Source organism: Pan paniscus, chromosome 13 (genome assembly GCF_029289425.2).
Source record: "Pan paniscus chromosome 13, NHGRI_mPanPan1-v2.0_pri, whole genome shotgun sequence".
Lineage (NCBI taxonomy): Eukaryota > Metazoa > Chordata > Mammalia > Primates > Hominidae > Pan > Pan paniscus.
This window is the reverse complement of record NC_073262.2, coordinates 141754061-141775057: the sequence shown is the minus strand read 5'-3', so window position 1 is coordinate 141775057 and position 20997 is coordinate 141754061. Positions and strand designations below refer to the sequence as shown.

The window sequence follows — 20997 nt, the reverse complement described above, 5'->3', positions numbered from 1 at the left end:
AACCAAGGAGGCACATGCTCTGGCCCACGGCACAGAGCTGGGCAGGGGCAGGGGCAGAAGGGATGCTGCTGGGAGCTTGGGCTCAGGAACAGTTCACCTGCAGGGAGTGGGACGCGCAGGGCCAGTGCCCTCTCCCACCAGCCCGTGTGAGTTCCACTGGACCACGTCCTGCCCGTGGTGCATCAGTGCCAGCGAATGGAATAGTCTACTTGGGCAACACTTTTTTCTTGGGTTTCCTAAGGCCATTTAGTAAACATATCTTTAAATAAACCAGCAACCCACAGTGCCCATCTCCCAGGCCATCCGGCACTTGCAGCCTGCCTGAGTGCATGAGCAGCGTACAGGGTAAGCAGCGTACAGGGCCGGGGGGCCCGGGTGCAATTGTACAGGTGCAGAACTCCAGCAGGAAGTCGAAGGGACACTGTCAGAGCTGGTTCTGGGCCCCGGCCAGCCCACAGAGGTCTGCATAACCTACAGACATCTTGAAAGTCACTCGGATAAGTCCATTTTCAGGAGGAGGTAGTAGGCAAGGCTAGCACTGTGATGCTCGTGAAGAGGAAAACTAACATGCTGAATACGTGTTGATCAAATGCTGGCATTTGACATAGAGCATCTTTAAGGTAAGAGATGAGATGAGCTGCTGTGAACATAGTCCAGCAGTTCCTCAAAAGGTTGGACACAGCCACCACGTGGCCCCACAGCTCTGCGGCCGGAGATGAAAGCACACATCTACACGTAAACTCACTCAGGCATTCACAGCAACCTGAGTCCCTGTGTCAGGCCATTCCTGCACTGCTTTAGAGAAATACCTCAGACTGCGTGATTCATAAGAAAAGAGGTCTGATTGGCTCCTGGTTCTGCAGGCTGTAGAGGAAGCGTGGTGTTGGCCTCTGCTTCTGGGGAGTCCTCGAGGAAACATTCAATTGTAGGCGAAGGGGGAGCGGGCGCATCACTTGGCAAGAGCAGGAGCAAGGGGTGGGGAGAGGGGCCACACACTTCTAACCGACCAGACCTCACCAGAACCCACTCACTTCAGTGAGGACAGCACCAACAGACGGTGTTCAGCCGTTCATGCCAAATCCACCCACATGATCCAGCCACCTCCTGCCAGGTCCCACCTCCAGTATTGGGGGCGAGGCTTCAGCAGGAGACGTGGGCAGGGACACAGATCCAAACCGTATCAGTCGTAATAACCGTATCAGTCGTGATAGCCACATTACATGGGAACAGCCCAGGTGTCCATCCTGTGATGCGCGGCCACACGCCGGCACACCGGAATGTCATATAACATGGAATGTCATATAACGCGGCCACACGCCGGCACACCAGAATGTCATATAACACGGCCACACGCCGGCACACCGGAATGTCACATAACATGGAATGTCATATAACGCGGCCACACGCCAGCACACCGGAATGTCATATAACGTGGAATGTCATATAACGCGGCCACACACCAGCACACCGGAATGTCATATAACGTGGAATGTCATATAACGCGGCCACACGCCAGCACACCGGAATGTCATATAACGTGGAATGTCATATAACGCGGCCACACGCCAGCACACCGGAATGTCATATAACGTGGAATGTCATATAACGCGGCCACACGCCAGCACACCGGAATGTCATATAACGTGGAATGTCATATAACGCGGCCGCACGCCAGCACACCGGAATGTCATATAACGTGGAATGTCATATAACGCGGCCGCACGCCAGCACACCGGAATGTCACATAACGTGGAATGTCGTATAACGCGGCCACAGCCACACGCTGGCACACCGGAATGACATATAACGCAGCCACACGCCGGCACACCGGAATGTCATATAACGTGTAATGTCATATAACGCGGCCACACGCCAGCACACCGGAATGTCATATAACGTGGAATGTCATATAACGCAGCCACACGCTGGCACACCGGAATGTCACATAACATGGAATGTCATATAACGCGGCCACACGCTGGCACACCGGAATGTCATATAACGCGGCCACACGCTGGCACACTGGAATGTCACATAACATGGAATGTCATATAACGCAGCCACACACCGGCACACCGGAATGTCATATAACGTGGAATGACATGCGGCCACACGCCAGCACGCCGGAATGTCATATAACGTGGCCACACGCCGGCACGCCGGAATGTCATTCAGCCATAAAGTGGAATGACACTGACAAGCGGCAGCACGGGAAGCCTTGGAAGCAGGATGCCAGGCACGAGAGGCCGCGTGTGGTATGATTTCATGCACATAAAACGTCCCCAACAGACAGACCCGCAGAGACAGGACACAGACTCGTGGGAGCCAGGCCTGGGGTGCTGCGGGCAGATGGGGAGCATTGCTGGGGAACAGCGTCTCTTCTTAGGGATGGTGAAAATATTCCGAAATTAGACTATGGTGATGACCGCACAGCTCTGTAAATATACTAAAAACAACAAGTGATATCATTTAAAAGTGTGAATTGGATGGTATGTGAATTATATCCCAGTAAAGCTGTTACAAGGAAGAAAGAGGATGAGTTGATGGGAGGGGAACGTGGAGAAACCTTTGGCAGATTTGGCGACAGACGGAATCATTTCTCCGTCTATTGTCTCTCCTGTGAAAGTGCCCCCCTCACTCCACCTCACCCCCGTTGCTTCCCTGGATTTCAGGACCGGTCCTGGGTTGTCCACCTGTCCGGAGGCTCAGGGTCTTCTGTGGTTTTCCTGAGGGTGAAAAATTGGGGTTAGGACTGGGGAGGAGATAGACTTTCCTAGCACACGTAGACAGGAGTTGGAAAGTGAAACACCAGGATCCCCAGCAAGAGCAGAGGCAAAGCCGTGGGGAGAGAGCCCTACACCACCAACACTGCTGCCTCTTCCCGCAGCCCCGACCTCCTGATACCATTAGCCCCTCCTGCCTGCCTGGTCCCAATTTCCTTCTCTCAAGCCCCACAGTTCCAGCCCAGAAGAGGAGTCAGCTCAGCCCTGGCGCAGTGGTCGAAGGCTTTGATCGCGTGGTGTCCAGTCCAGTGGGGCTGAGTCGGGGAAGGCCCCTGGGAGATGGCAGCCGGCTGTGGCCCAAATCCATCCTAGTGTGTGAGCCATCATGGGGCTGCAGGCTCAGGATTGAGGAGATGGGCTCCTTGGGGCCTTGCTCCAGGGTGGCAGCCACGTCAGACCAGATGCCCAGCACAGGCCACAGCCTGGCCGCTGCTGCCCACTGGACACCACAAAATAGGCTCACCACCCCCACCCCACGTGCCCCTCCACCCCCAAGCCCTCATCAGCGGACAGCAGGGAACACATCAGAAATGGATGGGGCACCCAGCAAATCCCCTCATTGGGACGGGAAAGGCACAGGCTGTGGGCGTGTCGGGCGCCTGCCAGGCATCTTTACTCCCAGGTGTCAAAAGCACTTTCACATCTGTCTTCCTAATGCCAACTTAGGTTTGTTAATTTTATTATGTCATTATCTGAGTGATGGGGTAGGAGGTTTGAGGAAGACAGGAAACACCTATTCACATGCCGTATACTCTTGAAGGATTTAGAAACCGGGTACTCTCACTGGAGTTTGTTCTCTGATTGATTTACGGGAGTGAATGACAGTTGACTGAAACGTTTAGACAGTGTTTTCCCAGGATGCCCAGGAAGACAAGAGTCTTACCCAGGGCCGCCTAACACTGACGTCCCGGCCCTTCCTCTTGGAGGATGATGTCCCCAGGGGCTTGTTCCCTGAGGGCATCTGCCCAGCTCTGGCAGCTGTGAACCCTCCTGTCCCACTGCGCTGCTCCAGCCTACATTGGGGTTGCAGCTGGGGCCGGCTTGGTCTGCCCCTCCTTCAGCCTGTACCTTAGAGGGCAGTTGCTTTGGAAACATCACTGTGAATAAAAAAGAAAGAGAGGCGGCCCGTGCCTAGCCCTGGTGTTCCCTGCAGCCATATGTAGCCACTCTAGTTTTCCCGAGGCCTGCAGCCTGCAGAGCTGCCCCTTTTGGCTGAGAAAACTCCACCAGGTGGACAGGATCGACCCCGAGCTGGCTCTGCTCTCCTCTCCCCAGCCTGTGGTCGGGATGGTGGCAGATGTTTTCCAACTGTGTCAGCTTCTGTTGCCCGTGCCTTGTATGCACTGGTGTTTATAAGGGTTAGCTGCATGAAGGAACTTTCTGGAGAACGCACACCATCAGAGGGCGAGTGGACCTTGAAACTCTGCAGGTGAAACTGGCCCTCCGTGTTCGCTGGCCACGTCCGGACTTGGCCTCAGTTATGTCTGGTTTGCGAGCAGTGGGTGATGTGTGTCCAGGCGAAATACCTCTTTCTATCAAAAGACGACGGTCATTGGAAGGTGTCCTCCACCCTACAGCAAGAAGCCTTGCTTCTCAAGGTGGTTCTTCCAGTGGTTTCTGGACTCTGCACAAGAACCTGCCTCCTGCAGAGCGGAGGGCCTCGGGTGTGTTTCCCTTTAACTTGACATCCTCGGTTTTGAATATGAAAACTTGGACTCATATTTTGGGTGGTCTAATTACGAGTGTGTCCGATTGTTTTAAAATACTGGCAGTTTACCAGTTCGGTTTTGGCCCTGAACTCCAGCCTGACTTTTTAAAAATGTAATTATTCCAAATATGGAGGTGCATTTGTTCTTCCTGAATTGATGAAAGGGGCTCTCAGTGTCCCCAAGGCCTTCGGGCTGCACAGAGCTGCTTCAATTGTCTGCCCGCGTCCGGCTCGCCTCCCAAAGCCAGCTCTGCAGTGCAGCCCCAGCCCACAGCCCAGCCAGTGAGACTCGGAACTGAATGTCAAAGGAGAGAGAGAGAGAGAAGCAGGCTTTGTTTGCAGCCATGGCCCAGGGAGGTGACCCACAGGCGCCTGCGTCAGTGCCAAGGCAAGGGGCCTGGCCTGCGTCACAGAGGGCTCTGACGTGGTGCCACTGCCAAAGTGACATCCTCCTCAGGCCCTGCCTGAGAGCCCTCGCCGGAGGCCCACGGTGTGGAGATGATCCCTCCTCCAGGCCGAGGGGCGTGCGGCAGCGGGGGACACTTCAGAGGCTTCATCCTCGTGAAAGGGAGAAAAAAGACCTGGGAATGTTGTCACTAAAGGACACTAAAGAGATGCGGCCCCTGGCAGCACACGCCATCCGCAGCCAGCCGGGGAAGGGCCATCCAAGAGCCCTTGGAACGGTGGGGAGGTCTCCTGATGCACAGCCTCCGGCAGGCAGGTTGCAGTGGCCTTGGGGCCCCTGAAACAGCCCCCCAGGAAGAGAGGATGACCCCCGCTATGACCCCCGCTACCTCCACCGCCATTCATCTGTGCATAGGGGAAGGACGTTTGAGATTTTCTTACAGAGTTCTTGAAGTTTTTCTTTAAGTTTGAAATTTAAAGCTGGGCATGGTGGCTCACACCTTGTAATCCCAGCACTTTGGGAGGCCAAGGTGGGTGGATCATTTTGGCTCAAGAGTTCGAGACCAGCCTGGGCAACCTGGTGAAATCCCATCTCTACAAATATTAGCCAGGCAAGGTGGTGCATGCTTGTACTCCCCAGCTACTCAGAAGGCTGAGGTGGGAGGGCTGCCTAATGCATGACTGCACTCCAGCCTGGGCAACAGAGCAAGACCCTGTCTCAAAAAAAAAAAAAAAAAGAAATTTAAAGGAAAGCATCAGAAGAAAAGTCTTGGAGCTTCTGTGTCCACTGAGTCCTCCCTGGGCCGTCTCCTTTAAAAGGCAAACAGACAAACCCTTTTCCTCGATCAGCCTGGCTTCCTGGGAGTGGCCATTTGCTGCAGGAACCCCTCCCCTCCACCCTCAGCTGCCTTGTCCTCCACCCCACCCTAGAGAAGGGACCTGCCTCTGTGTCCTCTATGGGGTTGCTGCCCTCCATCACTTTTATCCACTTCAGAATGGCCCCTGGGCTGCTAAAGAAAGGCAGGCACACCACTTCCGGTCATTGCTGGGATGGGGCAGCCCCACAGGGTCCCCTCTAAGGTCCTAGCCTTCCTCCCCCGCCCCTCCCCCTATTTCCCTTCCCCACCCCCCCATTTCCCTCCCCCACCTTCCTCCTTCTCCCCTTGCCCTTTCCTGGCATGGTACCCACCCTTCTGCTGGCCCTCTGGTCTCCTCTCCTTGTCTGTGTGTGCCTGTGCCTATGTGTATTTGTGTATCTGTCTCTTCATGTGTATATGTATCTGCATGTCTGTCTATTTGTGCATCTGTCTGTGTCTGTGTGCGTCTGTGTGTGCCTCTGCGTGTATATGTATCTGTGTGTGTATGTATCTGTATGTGAGCCTCTGTGGCCTCCCTGCTTCCCGACACCCTACCACTGGTCCCCGAGGCCTCATCCCTGTTTCTTCAGCTCCCCAGCTCTGTGTAGCACCTCTGTGCTCCCAGCTTTGACTTTATTCCACCTGCGTACTGCTCCAGTCCTGATCTGTCTCCCAAATCCCAGACTCCAATCTGCACTTTCTTGCTGGATTTCTCAGGGCCCCACCGGATGCTGGGATTCAGCCTCTCTGAGCTGCCCTCTACCCACCTCCCCGTCCCGGGGCCAGCACCTCCTCTGTGGTGGCCCTTCTCTGGCACTTGGCCAGGAGTCCTGGTGCCTCCTGCTCACTCTCCTGTCCACGGGTGGTCCCCACTGCCGCTGGACCCAGCCTCTGTGCCAGCCTCTGCCCGGCCCTGCTGCCTCTGTGCAGTCGCTTCTCTGCAGGCATTCCCCTGCCCTCGCGCTGACTCATTAGCACCTTCCTGTGGCACAGGCGGGACCATGCACCCCTCGGAGAGAACCGCAGCCTCTCCTGCCCGTCCACTGATGAGCAAAGCCCACATTGTGAGGAGCCCTCTGAGGCCCTGAACACATCCTCAGCCCTGAGGTCTGGTCCCCGCACCCTCAGCCCTGAGCTCTGAGCTCCCATCTCTGCGTTCTCAGCCCTGAGCTCCATTCCCCCTTAGCTCCAGTCCCCGCGCCCTCAGCCCTTAGCTCTGGTCCCCACACCCTCAGCTCTGAGCTCTGGTCCCCGCGTCCTGAGCCCTGAGCTCCCATCTCTGCGTCCTCAGCCCTGAGCTTCGGTCCCCGTGCCCTCAGCCCTGAGCTCCGTTCCCCTGAGCTCCAGTCCCTGAGTCCTCAGCCCCCAGCTCCTGTCCCCGCGCCCTTAGCCCTGAGCTCCCGTCCCCATGTCCTCAGCCTGTGGTCTGAGCCCTGTCTCCTCATCCTTAGCCTGTTGCTTTTCCTTCCACACCTGCAGCCTCCAGGACATTCTTGCTTCCTGAAGGCCCATCCTGGCTGCTGCTCTCCCTCCTCCCAAATCCCTCCTGCTCCTCATCCAGGGCATTGTCCTCAGCGCTCTGTGCCACCTTCTTAGGGAATTGTTCTGCTTTCAGATTCTTTGTTCTTTGCTCTCCCTCCGGTGCACCGAGTGATAAGGGCCCCGCTCTCAAGAAACCTCCCATACACCTCTCAATCAGTCACATCCCGTTACCCATCAGACTGCACCGGGCCCTGGGGGAGCTGCAGGAACTGAGCGTATGGGTGCCCTCTTGATGAGTGTCCTGAAAGCCAAGACTTGGATGCCATCTTCGAGGTCCCCTGTGAAACAGCGCTGCTTCACCCGGCACCCCTGCTGCACCTGGCACCCCTGCTCACAGCGACAGCGGTGCCACCAGGCTCCCTGTTCTCCCTGCCCCCCACAGGGCCTCTCAGGCTCTCAGTGTGCAGGAAGAAGATGGGACTGAGAAATCACAAGCAATCACAGACCTCAAAATCATCAAGTGAAACTAGTGTTGAAACACATGCTTTTTTTTTGTCGACCACTGAGAAACCTGTCAGAGCAAATGGGGACAATGTTGGTAGATTCCTTAGTTGAACTTGTTTCTCCCCGGCTTTGTGAAAGTCTAACCGGAAACAGTCGCATGTATTTACAGCGTACGGCGTGATGATTTGATACTTGTATGCGTTGTGAAATGATCGCCACAAGGGACCTCATCCATGCCCCCTTGGCCTCACGGGGCTCTCATTGTGTCTGTGGTAAGGTCCGTGAATATCGGGGCCACCAAACTGTGCATCAGGCCCCGGAACTTATTCCTCTCCCAACGGCACGCTCACCCGTGGACAGCACGTTCCTGTTCCCGACGTGCGGCCACCCACCGCTGCACTCTCCTCCCTGCGAGTTTGGCTTTCTGAAGCTGAGTTCCTTACGTGCCACGCCGCCTACTGGTTCCCACACTGCCGATGGCCGGCCCGTCCCGACACCCACGCTGCCTGCACCCTGGCTGGACCTGGCTCCCTTTCCCTGTGCCAGGTTGAAAGCTTTTCTGAAGAAAAGCTGCCTTCAGTTTAGAGATAAACAATGGATCTGCGTTTTCTTCACTCGGCTTTTACTGCTGTACTTTAAACTGCTCTTAGAAAGAAAGTTAAGGGATGATCAATCATAAAACAAACCCCCCGCCCAATCTGAAGTCTCTGATGTTCCACAGTGAGGCACAGCAGGGCTCTGGAGGCTGAAAACTCACCATGTTGTGTGTGTGTGAGTCTGCGTCTCAGCCCTGCTGCGTGGGGACCGGTGTCGTCTGATACGGCTGACCCCTGGGAGCAAGCGGACACTGAGTGCCCACCAACCCGTGCCCCGTAGTTCAGGCTGCTGGAGAGGCCGCCTCGCGTGAGTGTGGAGCAGCACGCAGTGCTCTAAGGGTGTTGAAATGCAAGGGCTCGGGGGATTTCAGGTGTCAGTCTTCCTTGCACACCTCAGTTTCCTTCTGGAAACAGTCGGATGCGGTGCCGAGATCCATCCTCCACGTGCTGTAGCTCCTCTCTCTGCCAGGAACTCGGCTTGTCCCACCGTCCCTCGAATCTGCCCTTCAGGCCGTTCCCCATGGGGACAGATGAATCGAGCATCCGGAGAGACCCCTCGATCTGGGGCTTTGGGATTGTGGGATGTTCTTTTACAGTCTGCAGAGGAATGCAGCTCAGTCAGTGCCTTCTTCTGAGAAACTCCCTGTGCGCCCTTCCTAGTCTAACTCCAGACCCCCGCCCTCTCTCCTGAGCTTTTTTTTTTTTTGCCACTTCCCGTATCCCTCTCTCCCCTCTTGTTCTCAACTCCAGCCTTTGCTCTGCTCACATGCATCCCTTTTCTGGCTCCCAGATGTGATGGGGCAGCTCCATTGCCCAAAACGAAGGAGTTGTCCTGGCCACCCTCTCTTGCCTCTCCATATGCAGTCTGTCCCTGGGCCTAGAGCTGCTTCCTTTTTGGTGTCATGGAAACCTGTTCTTTCTCCCATGCCTTAGCCAGACGTGGGGCTGGCCTCGCCCTTTCAACCTCTGGCCTGTCTGCAGCAGGGCATGCTTCTAGAACGTGCACCTGCTTGTCTTCAGCCCAGAGTGCCCTTCCCACAGCCCCACCTCGTCTCTGGCACCCTGTGTTCCTGCTCTCTGGCCTTCCACGCTGCAGCCCTGCTGGCTTCTCACAGCTCCCAGAGCGCACTGAAGTCAGCCATACACCCTGTTCCACTTTGCCCCACTACCCGGACACCCCTTGCATTTGCCCCATCCTTTTAGTGAATGTGCGATGAGCATTGCCTGTGCCACGTGGATGAGTCAGAAGTGGTCCCTACCCTCCTGGGAACTGCAGACTGCAGGAAAGATGGATACATGAATGGCAACCACAGAAAAGTCAGAGGACTGGGGTCGGGGGGCGCTGGAGGAGGGCACATTGCCCTATCAGGAAGATCAGCTGACCCTGGAAAAGGTGACATGCACGGGAGGCTCACAAAGCCTCTTGGAGTGGCTGGAGGCCGAGGAAGGAAGGCAAGCAGCGGGCTGGAGGCGAGTGTGACATGAGGGATGCAGAGCCAGCAGCGTGGTGGGGAGCAGGGTGGCAGGGAGGCTGCAGGGGCACCATGGCCACACAATGGAGGGGCTCTTCAGCAGAGGCAGGATGGCAGAAGAGCACTTGGGGGACATTCAGCAGGGGAGTGACCAGGTCCACTGGCCCGTTTGAAAGCGTGCCCTCACTGCTACATGAAGAAGATTGCAAAGCGTTGACGCTGGAGGTGGGGGCCTCCCGGGAGCCATGCTGTCATCCAGGCAGGAGAGGCCAGGTGGGGCAAAGCAGGAAAGGCAGGAGGTCGAGGCTGGAGAGAAGCAGCACTGTCCACAGGCGTTTCTCGTGAGCAGTGCATGGGCAGTGCTTGGCGGACGGAATTGGGAGCTTGGGGTGTGACTGGACAGCTGGACAGAGGTCCCAATAGCCAAGAACAGGTCCTAGAGAAGGGAGAGGCTTGGAAGAAGCTGCCCTGCGTTCAGCATTGGGCCTGCTGTGCTGGGGCTCATGGGCACTCTAGGCTAAGCTGAGGCGTCTGGCAGGCCATTAGGTCTGGAGGTAAAGAGCGAGTTTGGGCTCAGCACCACCTTTGGGAGTCGCTGATACTTGGAATCCAGAATGGGGAAATGAGCCGAGGAGCAGGCCCAGGACAAACCAAGACGGAGGAGCAGGCGGGGAGCAGGAGAGGAGCACCTGCCGCCTGTTCCGCGCTGAGAGGCCAGGGAGGGAGACCGAGAAGTGTCCGTGAGATCCAACAGGAAAAGAGGTCGGGGGCATCTAGGGAGTCCCACAGGAGGGAGGATGTCACGGTTCTTGGGGCCCCATAGCGGGGCAGGTCATGGAGCACCCGTGGAATCCTGCAAGAAGGGAGGTCATGGTGTCCCTGAGATCCTGCAGAAGGGGAGGCCGTGGCATCCCCGGGATTCAGCAGGAAGGGAGGTCCTGGAGTGTTCCCAGGATCCGGCAGGAGGGAGGTCATGGCACATCGGTGGGATCCTGCAGGAGGGGAGGCAGTGGCGTGTTGGTAGGATTGGGCAGTGAGCATTGTGGACGTGGTTGTCTTCCGCTGAGTGGGTGGTGGGCTGTTTCTCTTAGCAGTTGTGGCTGTGAGGTCAGCATTGGCCTCTCCCCTTCACACTCAAGCTCCCCTCTGCAGACTTTGTTGACACCTGCAGCTTCTTTTCTGTTTCTCGGTGCCTGACACAGAAGAGGTGCTTAGTAAACCCCAAATGTTAGTCAGCCTCCTTCCCTGGGCCAGGTCACCTTGACCCTGGGCCGGGGTCCTACTGGGCATTATTTTCTCAGGCACTCAGGCACCCCAGTGCCTGTGGGGAGATAAAGGTGCCTGCTGGCCTGTGGCAGGGTGATAAGGTGCCCTGAGTCCCTGATTGTCTGCCCCAGAGGGTGGGGTTTGCAGCATCCCTTCTCCTGTCAGATGAGCTCGGAGGACCCAGCTCTCTGTGCTTCATGTGTTACCTCCGCCTTGCAGATCATCCCCAAGCCAAGCGAGCCAGCCCGGCAGCCGGAGAGCCACCCGGAGGAGACGGAGGAGGAGCTCCGTGAGCACCAGGCTCTGCTGGACGAGCCCTACCTGGACCGGCTGCCGGGGCAGAAGGAGGCGCACGCACAGGCCGGCGTGCAGGTGAAGCAGGAGCCCATTGAGAGCGATGACGAAGAGGCAGAGCCCCCACGGGAGGTGGAGCCAGGCCAGCGCCAGCCCAGTGAGCAGGAGCTGCTCTTCAGACAGGTGACCGCAGGCGGGGAGGGCACCAGCAGGCTGGCACGCACAGCCACCCTCGGTCCCCAGGTGGCATCTTCTGTGGTGATCACGGGGGCTGCAGGGCATCCTTGCGTGGTCGCTGTCCAGTGTCTCACCTGTCTTGTCCTGGCCAGTGAGGGAGGTTGATGTGGCTTCCGTTTTGTCCCAGCCATTCCTAGGGATACGAGATGTTTGCCCCCTGTGGGTGGTTACGTAACTGCTTTCCAGCCATGCACAGGCCCCAGAGAATGGGTTTCCTTCCTGTCTGTAGGCTGTAAATGAACACAGAATCCACGTGTTAGTGAGATACAGCATGCTTTTTAAAGAAGTGAAGGAACTAGAGGTATTAATTGATCAAAAAGGCAGGCAGGGCCTGATCAGAAGTCAAGACCTTTTGTGGCCCAGAGGTGCTAATGAGCAGCTCTGCAGATCCAGACAGATGGGTGCGATTGTGGCACCCAGAGCCAGTAAGGCTTCAGGGCACTGACACCCAGTAACCAAACTCACAGGAGACTGATGAAGAAGGCCAGTGAATGACTGGTTAATTTCCATGGAAACATTAAACTTCTGAGTCAGCGGAAATACCTAAGGCATTTGGGCAGCCAGCTGGAGCCCCGTATCTGCAGCTAGAGTGCCCTCAGGAAAGTGGCTTCCTCCCTGGAGCCAGGAAGCGAGCCCAAGGAACCACAGCTCTGTAGGATTTGATTCTATCCTCCAGCAGCAGAGCTGCTGCCTCGGCTGCAGGAGCCACTGGCTCGTTCCCTCCCTTCTCTCTGGACTCCATGCCGGCCGTGCCGTTGAGCACCTCCCCAGCTTCCTGACTGCCAGCTGTGCGGCCAGACGCTGCATCTCCACCCCCAGCAGCACCTTGGAAGCCAGGAGCAGGACGCCCTGCAGTAAACTGTTCCCCTTAATTCTCAGCTGCAGTTCTTAAATGTTTGCCACTGAATGAATCAGTGTGGGGCCTTGTACCTGGAGCACCTAGACCCAAGCCTGCCACACACGGGATCAGTGCTCAGTGGTCTCCAGAGGCTTCTGGGTCAGGAGCCCTTCTCCACCGAGCTTCCCCCAGCGGCTGGCATTGGGTGCTATTTCTCCTTCTTGTTCAGAGGGGGGCCTGTCTCTAATTTCTGGGCCTTCTTAATTAGCACCCCGGACACTAAACACTACAAAGCCCAGCAGAACTAACGCTTGGCAAAGACAGAGAGAGAAAGCCCCGGGCCTCTCTGGCACACACACAGTGCTTCATGGTGACCACTCGTCCACAGGTCCTGTCCGACAGGCCCAGGGTGGGGGCCTCTTCCTGTGGTCGGGTCTTGTAAGTTGATGAAGATCTGAAATTCAGTGTGCTATTATTATGCTGATAAGAAATGGGAAACTATTTACATTAATAATTTTTAGGGCTAGTTTCTCATAGATCAGCCTTTACTTTGAGAAAAAGAGGCTTGTTATATTCCAAGCATGAGATGATTATTAGAAACACTTATTTTCTGTTCTCTCTGGAGAGTAATAGGCAGAACCCCTTATCAGGGAAACGTCGTAGTACACGGAGCAATTTGCCGAGGTAAACATAAGGCGGGGCACCTCCAGCCCGCGTCCGGGAGGATTGCTTATTAACCACTTAACCGCGTGGGGCCCACGGCAATCCCAGCTGAATTTGGTCAGCAGCAGACTGGGGGCCTGTGGGTGCTGGCTCCTGCTCCAGCTCCTGCTGCAGCTCCTCCCACTGTCTCAGGGCTCCCTTCTTCTCTGCTCCCTCCTGGCTCTGATTCCTTTTGTGTGTGTGTGTGAGAGACAGAGTCTCACTCTGTTGCCCAGGCTAGAGTGCAGTGGTGCCATCTCAGCTCACTACAGCCTCCGCCTCCTGGGCTCAAGCAATTATTCTGCCTCAGCCTCCCAAGTAGCTGGGATTACAGGCACCCACCATCACACCTGGCTAATTTTTTTTTTTTTGGAGAGATGGGGTTTCACCATTTTGGCCAGGCTGGTCTCGAACTCCTTACCTCAGGTGATCCACCCGCCTCAGCCTCCCCAAGTGCTGGGATTACAGGCATGAGCCACCACACCCAGCCTGATTGCTAAAGGCAGGACAGATCGGAGCCTGGCCGGGTAGCTCTGGTTTCCCCCAGTGCTGGCAGCACAGGGCTGGGCTCTGCCTTCATACAGGAGCTGGGATGTAGGTACCTGGTTTTCCATGTTCACAGGATTTGTTCATCAAAACTAAGACAGGATTGGCGCAGAGCTCCCAGCAAGGAGGCGCCCGGCTTTCTTTTTGCCTCGGCCTGGGTGGCAGGTTGCTGTGCTCTCCCTCAGCTGCTGTCTGCGGAGAGGCTTGGCAGCTGTGACCTCATCTCTGCCCTGCTCCCTCCACTCCACTCTGCCTCGTATGGGGGTTTGCACCTCAGCCTGTTCCCAAAATCCCTCAGGGTGTCCCAGGCCCCTGGCTGAGTGCCCCCCCACACGGAGAGCCCAGCCCAGCTCCATCTCATCAGAGAGGCACATCCCCACCAGCAGGCCTGCTCCAGGCCCCAAAGGTCCTGGGTGCCCAGAAGCTGATGGGCTGTTACTGCTTTTAGCCTGCACGAGGGTGTGTGGGATGTGAGACTAGGGAGGGGAGCGGCTGCAGATGAAGCCGAGTTGGCACTTCCAAGTCTGAGAGCCGATGGTGCTTTCTCGCCCAAGTTTGGCATGCAGATTCAATGCTGTTGGTCAGAACTAAGACCCACAAACCCAACAAGGGGGTTGGGCTTCGTGCCCACTCACCGTATGTGTGTGGTATGGCAGAGTGGACGCTGTGGTCCCCACATCTGCATGGCCTTCACATATCCCCCAGTGAAACCAGCGAGGGCCAGGCTGCCGCCCCAGCAAGAGCTTCTCTCCACACCTGCCAGGCCCTACTCCCCTGCACCTGCTCCAGGCTGCTCCTGGCTCGGCACCTCCTCAGAGAAGCCCTCCTTGATACCCCATACTGGGCCAGGCCTCCCTGGGACCCCCTGACTCAACCTGTGTTATCCTGTTAATGTAGCCCATGGCAGGATCCCATGTGGACAGCCTGCCTTCCCTAGAGAGACCATCCTGGGAGGCAGAGCCCGTGCTGGCCTCGTTCTCGGCTCTGGGCCCACTCAGGCTTCAGGGCACTCACAGGGAAGGCCTCTCCACGCAGCTGGCCTCCCGGCATCCTTGTGGCCCATGTATGGCCTGTGCGTGGACGGGAGACTTGCAAGAGAAGGCAACCCCTAGCCCTGCAGCCCAGGGGCGGGAGACATCCGCAACCGCCAACACAGCCGTTTCTTCCCCGCAGCAAGCCCTCCTGCTGGAGCAGCAGCGGATCCACCAGCTGAGGAACTACCAGGCGTCCATGGAGGCCGCCGGCATCCCCGTGTCCTTCGGCGGCCACAGGCCTCTGTCCCGGGCGCAGTCCTCACCCGCGTCTGCCACCTTCCCCGTGTCTGTGCAGGAGCCCCCCACCAAGCCGAGGTTCACAACAGGTAACACGTGGCCTTTGCACAGCCTGAGGGTGCAACGCGGGCCACAGTGGGCACAGAGCGGGGGGCTTTTCCCGGCCCAGCTCTGCAGAGGCTGAGGAGGGGCCGGGCAGGCACAAGGGCCACGCTGGATGGTGGGGACCACACAGGTCTGTCACAGAGGCCCTCTCCCCGCCCTACACCCCACACCTTCAGTTCTGTCATTCTGGGGACCTGTCACGGGCTCACTTGCCCACTTTCCTGTCCCAGAGACCCATGGTCTCCTCCAAGAACAGTCCACAGCCCATGCCCGTGGGGCCATGAGAACCTACAGCTTCTGGTCCGGCTCAGGAATCATGAGCCCACGCTTCTCCGCTTACTCCCTCACGCTTCGCCCACGTCCACAGCGTTGACGCTGAGGCTCCAGTGACAGGGCTGTGAATGGCTGGGGGGGGCTGTGATTACACGAGAGCAGAGCCCGGGACCCCTGGGACATGCTGTGGGAGCCACACGTCCTCTGTCTGTGCCATCCCTCATACCATCCTCACCCCGGGGAGGCGATCTGCCAGCAGAGGTCCTTGGTTTTCCCTCACAAGAAGGAGGCAAGTAAGGCGTCCAACACGGCTGAGGAGGCAGGAGGGGCCGGGCCCTGGACTTGTCTGCCTGGAGCTAGCCGGAGCCGGGGAGGAGACTGCTGTCCTGGGCTGCCCCGCCACCCAGCCACCCCTGCAGGGGAGAGGAGGGAAGGAGGGCTGGCTTCTGGCAGGGCTTGCCTCTGAGACAAGCACGGAGGCAGGAGCGCTCTTCGTATTGTTATGATCTAATATTTCTTGTTAATGACGCACTAAGAAAAATGTTCTGTAAATACAGCACGGCTTCATTCTTCAGATGATTCTCATCACGTGGCTTAGTGTTCTGCAGTCTGTGAGGTTCTCACTCTCAGGTCTTAGAAGGATGCTATTCATATTCAGAGACAAATTTCCAGAGTAGGTATCCAGCAAGTAAAATGCTGCTTCTCAGAAAGAAAACCGTGGAAGGTCACAGGAGCAGCCAGATGATCCACTCCACAAGTCCTGGGCAGCTGACTGCAATAAGTGTGTTCTTGAAAGAATGCAGCTCAGACAAGGGAGACCCCAGTCACCACCACCAAGGAGAATCCTCCCACTAAGCTGGCCCACCCTGGCTGGTCCCAGGAGACTTGCAGGGAGTCCTGCTTCGTTGGTGTCCTTTCTTAGTTTGTCTTGATTACTTTTTAAACAAATTTATAAAACAGTACACATTCATTGTAAAGAAAAACATGATAGAAACCCACAGGAAATGCCGTTTGCCCGTAATCCCACTCCCCAGTGGTGGCAGGTTGTTAGTATTTGCTTTAAACCTTCCAGATCTATTTCTGTGCATAGCCAGATGGACAGATAGACACAAACATAATTTGTTTCACAGAGACGGGACTCTGTTGTGTCTGATGCTTTCTGTTAGTACCTCACACTCTCAGCCATCTTCCCGTGTCCGTGCACAGCGACGCAGTGCGTTCCTTTAGCCACGTGGTCTCCTGACTGGCTCTGCCACCCTCAGCTGTGTGGGCTTTGCCGCTTCTCCATCTCTCTACGCTCCAGCTTTTCTGTCTGTAAAGGCAGTAAAGCAGGTATCTGCCTCATAAGTTCCAGCCGTGTGCTTAGTAAATATTAGCACACGTGACCTTATCATGATGATTCCACTGTAGGGGCAGTCCCCATTCCTCGTATCTGTGAGCAACTGGTTGTTTCTGCACACACACTTACGTATTTCACGGGGCAGTGTCCGTCATTGCCTATGTGTCTATGTTGCCATTACAAACTCCCAAGCACACCCATGTCCACACACAGTGTACTGATTGTGAGTCCTAGTTTCATTGACTCCTGTAAGCCTGCACCTACCCTGATGCTTTTTTTTTTTTTTTACCAGAAGTCCCATCCCCCAGCACTGTTTTGCAAGTACCCCCAGAATTCCTCAAGTGCAGGAGACTGACTCCTGTTAGCCTGACTCACAAGAGGCTGAGCCAGGAAGTCTGGGAACTAATATGCACCAAGTGTATCCTGTAGCTGGACCCTGCAAACACTGGACCACCTTGAATCTCAGCTCCCCTTGGCTGGGGATGCTGCCTGTGTTCCCAGTAACAGGAACACAAGTGGGGAGGGCCGCATCCTGGGCCAGCACACTGAAGCAATAGAGCAGGTCTGTCTGGGCAGCTTGCCCAGGCTCTTCACCGTGTGCCCCGCCCTTATCAGCCTGGATGAACCCACATTAGCACAGGTGCCCCTGGCCAGTGACCTGCCTGCGGAAGGCATCTGTTCACCCAGCCTGGCCTTCCCTTTGTTAAGTCCTGGAAGACCAAGTGTGTGCAGCACAGACATGTCCCGGCAGGGCCTTGGGGCAGCCCTCCTGCCAGGTGTCACCAGGGGCCAAGGCCTGGTGAAAAGGAGCCGGGGCAGAGCTGTGCCCCAGAGGGCCACCTGGCCTTCCCTCGCATCTCTAGCCTCTGCAGACAGGTCAGATACTCTCCCCTTCACAGCGGTCCCACGTATGCTGACTGAGACAGGGTGGCATCCAACACGGGTTCAGGCACATTGCCTTTCCTGCTGCAGAGCCCCAGGCTGCCGGCCCAGTTGGTTCTGGGGCCCCCACCAGGAGCCTCTTCTGTGGCTGCCGCACCCTGGGGGCCCGTCCGTGCTGAGCTCAGTGCTGTGGTGAGCACATGGCTGGCCTCTTTTCACAGTCAGAGGTTAAGTAGACCTGTGTACATGGGTTTTGCGTGTGTTTTCTAGCATATGTGTTCCAGTCCCTCTGGAAGTTTCTAAAGGCAGAGCTCGAATCTGGTGTTTCTTTGGAATCTCAAGTACCTTGGACAGTTCTCCGTCCAGCAGAACTGGAGTTACTGTTGGTCCAGGACCAGGTAGACTTTGAGGGTAGGGGGCTAGAGTCGCCTCCTTCTAGAAGTCAGCACCATCCTCCCCAGCACAAGTCCCACATAGAGCTCACCCCTGCAAGGTCCAGCCACCCAGGGCAGACCTCCTCATCACTGTTTTCTCCTCAGCCTGCTGCAGCAGGGCAGCTGCGCACGTCCCTGCCCGGGTCCTGGGGCGCTACTGTGAGCGTGAGTGACAGGCAGGCCCTCCCGCCCGCCTGGCCTCTGCATTCGTCCACGTTCTCTGGGCCTGGCCAGTCAAGGAGTCTTGGCAAACGTGGTATTTTTCTAAAGAACCGTCCCAGCTTCCGTCTCCTTCTAGGGAAGTGGTGGTTCCGCCACCGCCCGGGGGCAGCCTGCCAGTGGGTGGTCAGCTCGCCCCTGGATGCGCTCTGATCTTGGCCCCTCTGCCCCGCCCCAGGCCTCGTGTATGACACGCTGATGCTGAAGCACCAGTGCACCTGCGGGAGCAGCAGCAGCCACCCCGAGCACGCCGGGAGGATCCAGAGCATCTGGTCCCGCCTGCAGGAGACGGGCCTCCGGGGCAAATGCGAGGTAACGCCGGCCGGGGCAGGTGGGCAGCTGCAGCTTTGGGCACCATTAGAGGGGACCCTCGTGGGCCCCCGTGATTCAGGGTGTTGGTTTTGCAGGTGGTTCTTTGGGCTTACAGCCCCGGGGGAAGGGCCACAAGCATCTTCACTGTCTGCATTTTGGGCAGGCAGCTATCTGCTGAGAAGCCCGGGGCTGTCTCCCTGGAGTCCCGTGCCCTCCCTGCAGGAAGCTGCTGCCTCTGTCTGTGCCCTTTCCTGACGTTTCGCTCCCACCTCCCACCTAGCAGGCTCTTCTCAAGGTCCAGGGCTGTTGCTCTCTGCCTCCGGGTCACTTCCCCAAGGAAACCAGTTCCCACCATGCTCCCCCAGGGCTGCCAGGAAGGAGCCACGGGGAGATCCGATTATATCTCAGATCAGGCCTGTTGGCTTTTTGTTAAAATAATTTTCTCTTTTTTTAAGATTTCGAAAAGCTTCTTCGAGAACACAGGGAGACCTCAGGCCCTTGGGGCCCTCCTCAGAGTTAAGGTGCTGGCGAGGCAGTGGGTCGTGAAGGGAATGGAGCTGCAGGCAGGGCCCTGGCCTGGTTTGAATTCAGCTCCCTTATGTGGCTGAGTCACACGAGGAGGCTTCGGGGATGCTGCAGCTCTGGCTGTGCCTCAGTTTCCCTGGCCGCCAGGCGATGGCAGCGGCCTCACTTGTTCTCATACAAGGAGGGCCCAGCCCCGCCTCCTGATAGGAACCAGAGCCCTGCCCCGAATCTGGCTGCAGTGGACTCCCAGGCGCAAGGAGGCAAGAAGGATCAGCCGATTAACACCTGAGGGCAGGACGGGGGCCGCACTTCGGTGAGGCTGTCCCAGCTGGTGCTCTTCACCCTGGAGGCAGCTGTCACAGGGGATCTTGAGCTCTTGACAGGGAGGAGGGTGTGGCCAGGCCCTGCTGATAGTGCGGGCAGGAAGAGAAGAGACTCCCGTCTGGGAGCTGGTGACCTTGGACAAATTTCCATTTCTTTGTCTGTAGAGAGGGGCTGGCAACACTGTGCAGGGTCGCACAAGGCCCCCCCCATGCCAGGGCCCACCAGTAGGGACCTGCTGTGTCCGCTCCCCACACCAGGAATCCCACCATCCTATAGATAGCTCACAGGGTGGACAGGAACATCCACACCCACCCCTCCAACAGTCCTGGGCACCCAACAGCCCAGGGCCCAAGTGGCCGTGGCAGAGATGAGTGAGCACGTGGAGCTGGCGTGGCGTGGCCTTGCTGCGTGGGCACGGAGGGCCTCTGGTCTCCTGGCTTAGTTTCCGCAGGATCCCACCCCGCAGGTTCGCCTGCCCCTCCTTTAGGAGCTGGGATATTTGGGAACTTAAGTTAATCTGTGCTTCATCTTACCCCCGTTTCCTTTACCAGTTTTATTGGTGATACATAATTTTCAGGGGGGAATTCTCTAAAAGTCAGGCCCAGGACCCTCTCCTGCAGTGCCCTCTGGGAGGAGGGAGGAGGAGGGCAGGGAGGAGCCACTGTAGAGGCTCTTGGCACCTGCTTCAGGGATCTGGTCGGGACGGCTGTGCCACTGGAGGGCAGCATTGCCCAGCGGACACTGGCTGCAGGAAACTCCTTCTTCCCCAAGTCCGTTCCCTCCACAGGACCAGACAGCTGTCCTGCTGCCCCTTCCGGGGACTGCCCAAGGCCTCCTGAGGCTTCCAGAGCTCCATAACCTGCTTCCTTGTCCCTCCCCTACATGTGCCCCCACCCTCAGGGGGTTCCGCTGAGGCCAGGGGATTGGGAGAGGGTCTCTCAGCCAGAAAAGCAAAGCAAATGCAAGCAAGGGAGGGAGGAGTGAGAAAACAAAGACCCTGGAAGAAACAGCCCGCTCCTCCACCCGCCCTCAGCTCCTCCGCCCGCCCTTAGCTCCTCCGCCTGCCCTCAGCTCCTCCGCCCGCCCTCGGCTCCTCTGCCTGTCCTCAGCACCATGGGTGAAGGTGCCAGCCACGACTGGGCCAGGGGCTGGCAGAGGGTCCCCAGGTGTTGGGACTGTGGGACAAGACCTGAGCCTGGCAGGATCTCAGGGAGAGGAGAGCTGGAGAAAGACAGGTGGCTGGGAGACAGCCACAGAGGCGGTGGAGGCCATACTCCCTGGACAGCAGTGCCTTGCTCCCACACGTGGGGCAGCTCTCCAGTGCGGGTGCCCCTCCAGGTTCAGAGCGAGCGGTGTGCTAACTCAGCCCAGGGGGACGTGACGTCACCCACCAGACTTTCAGTGCCAGCCTGCCAGGGGTCACTGGCCTCCTGAGATGGCCGAGCAGAGGGGCCATGGGTACAGGGCACGGTTTGTTAGAGTGGGTACCTGATAGGAGAAGATGGGGTGGATGGGGCTGTGACTTCCCCAGTTCGCGGACCACTTGGAGGCCACAGCAAGACTGAAGCCCAGGCCCGAGGGCAGGGCCTCAGAGTCAGCACCCCTTCTCTGGGTAGACGATTG

General features: G+C 57.3%; 1 protein-coding gene across 20 annotated transcripts in view; it reads left to right on the top strand.

Moving 5' to 3' along the window:
- The window catches only part of HDAC4 (histone deacetylase 4), a 363062-nt gene that overhangs the window by 280636 nt on the left and 61429 nt on the right, over positions 1-20997 (top strand). For all 20 annotated transcript variants that reach the window (XM_034955509.3, XM_034955504.2, XM_034955511.3 and 17 more), the window contains 3 exons: positions 11293-11550; positions 14864-15050; positions 18392-18525. In XM_034955509.3, the coding sequence (XP_034811400.1) occupies positions 11293-11550; positions 14864-15050; positions 18392-18525 (579 nt within the window). The remainder of the gene's footprint in view (positions 1-11292; positions 11551-14863; positions 15051-18391; positions 18526-20997) is intronic.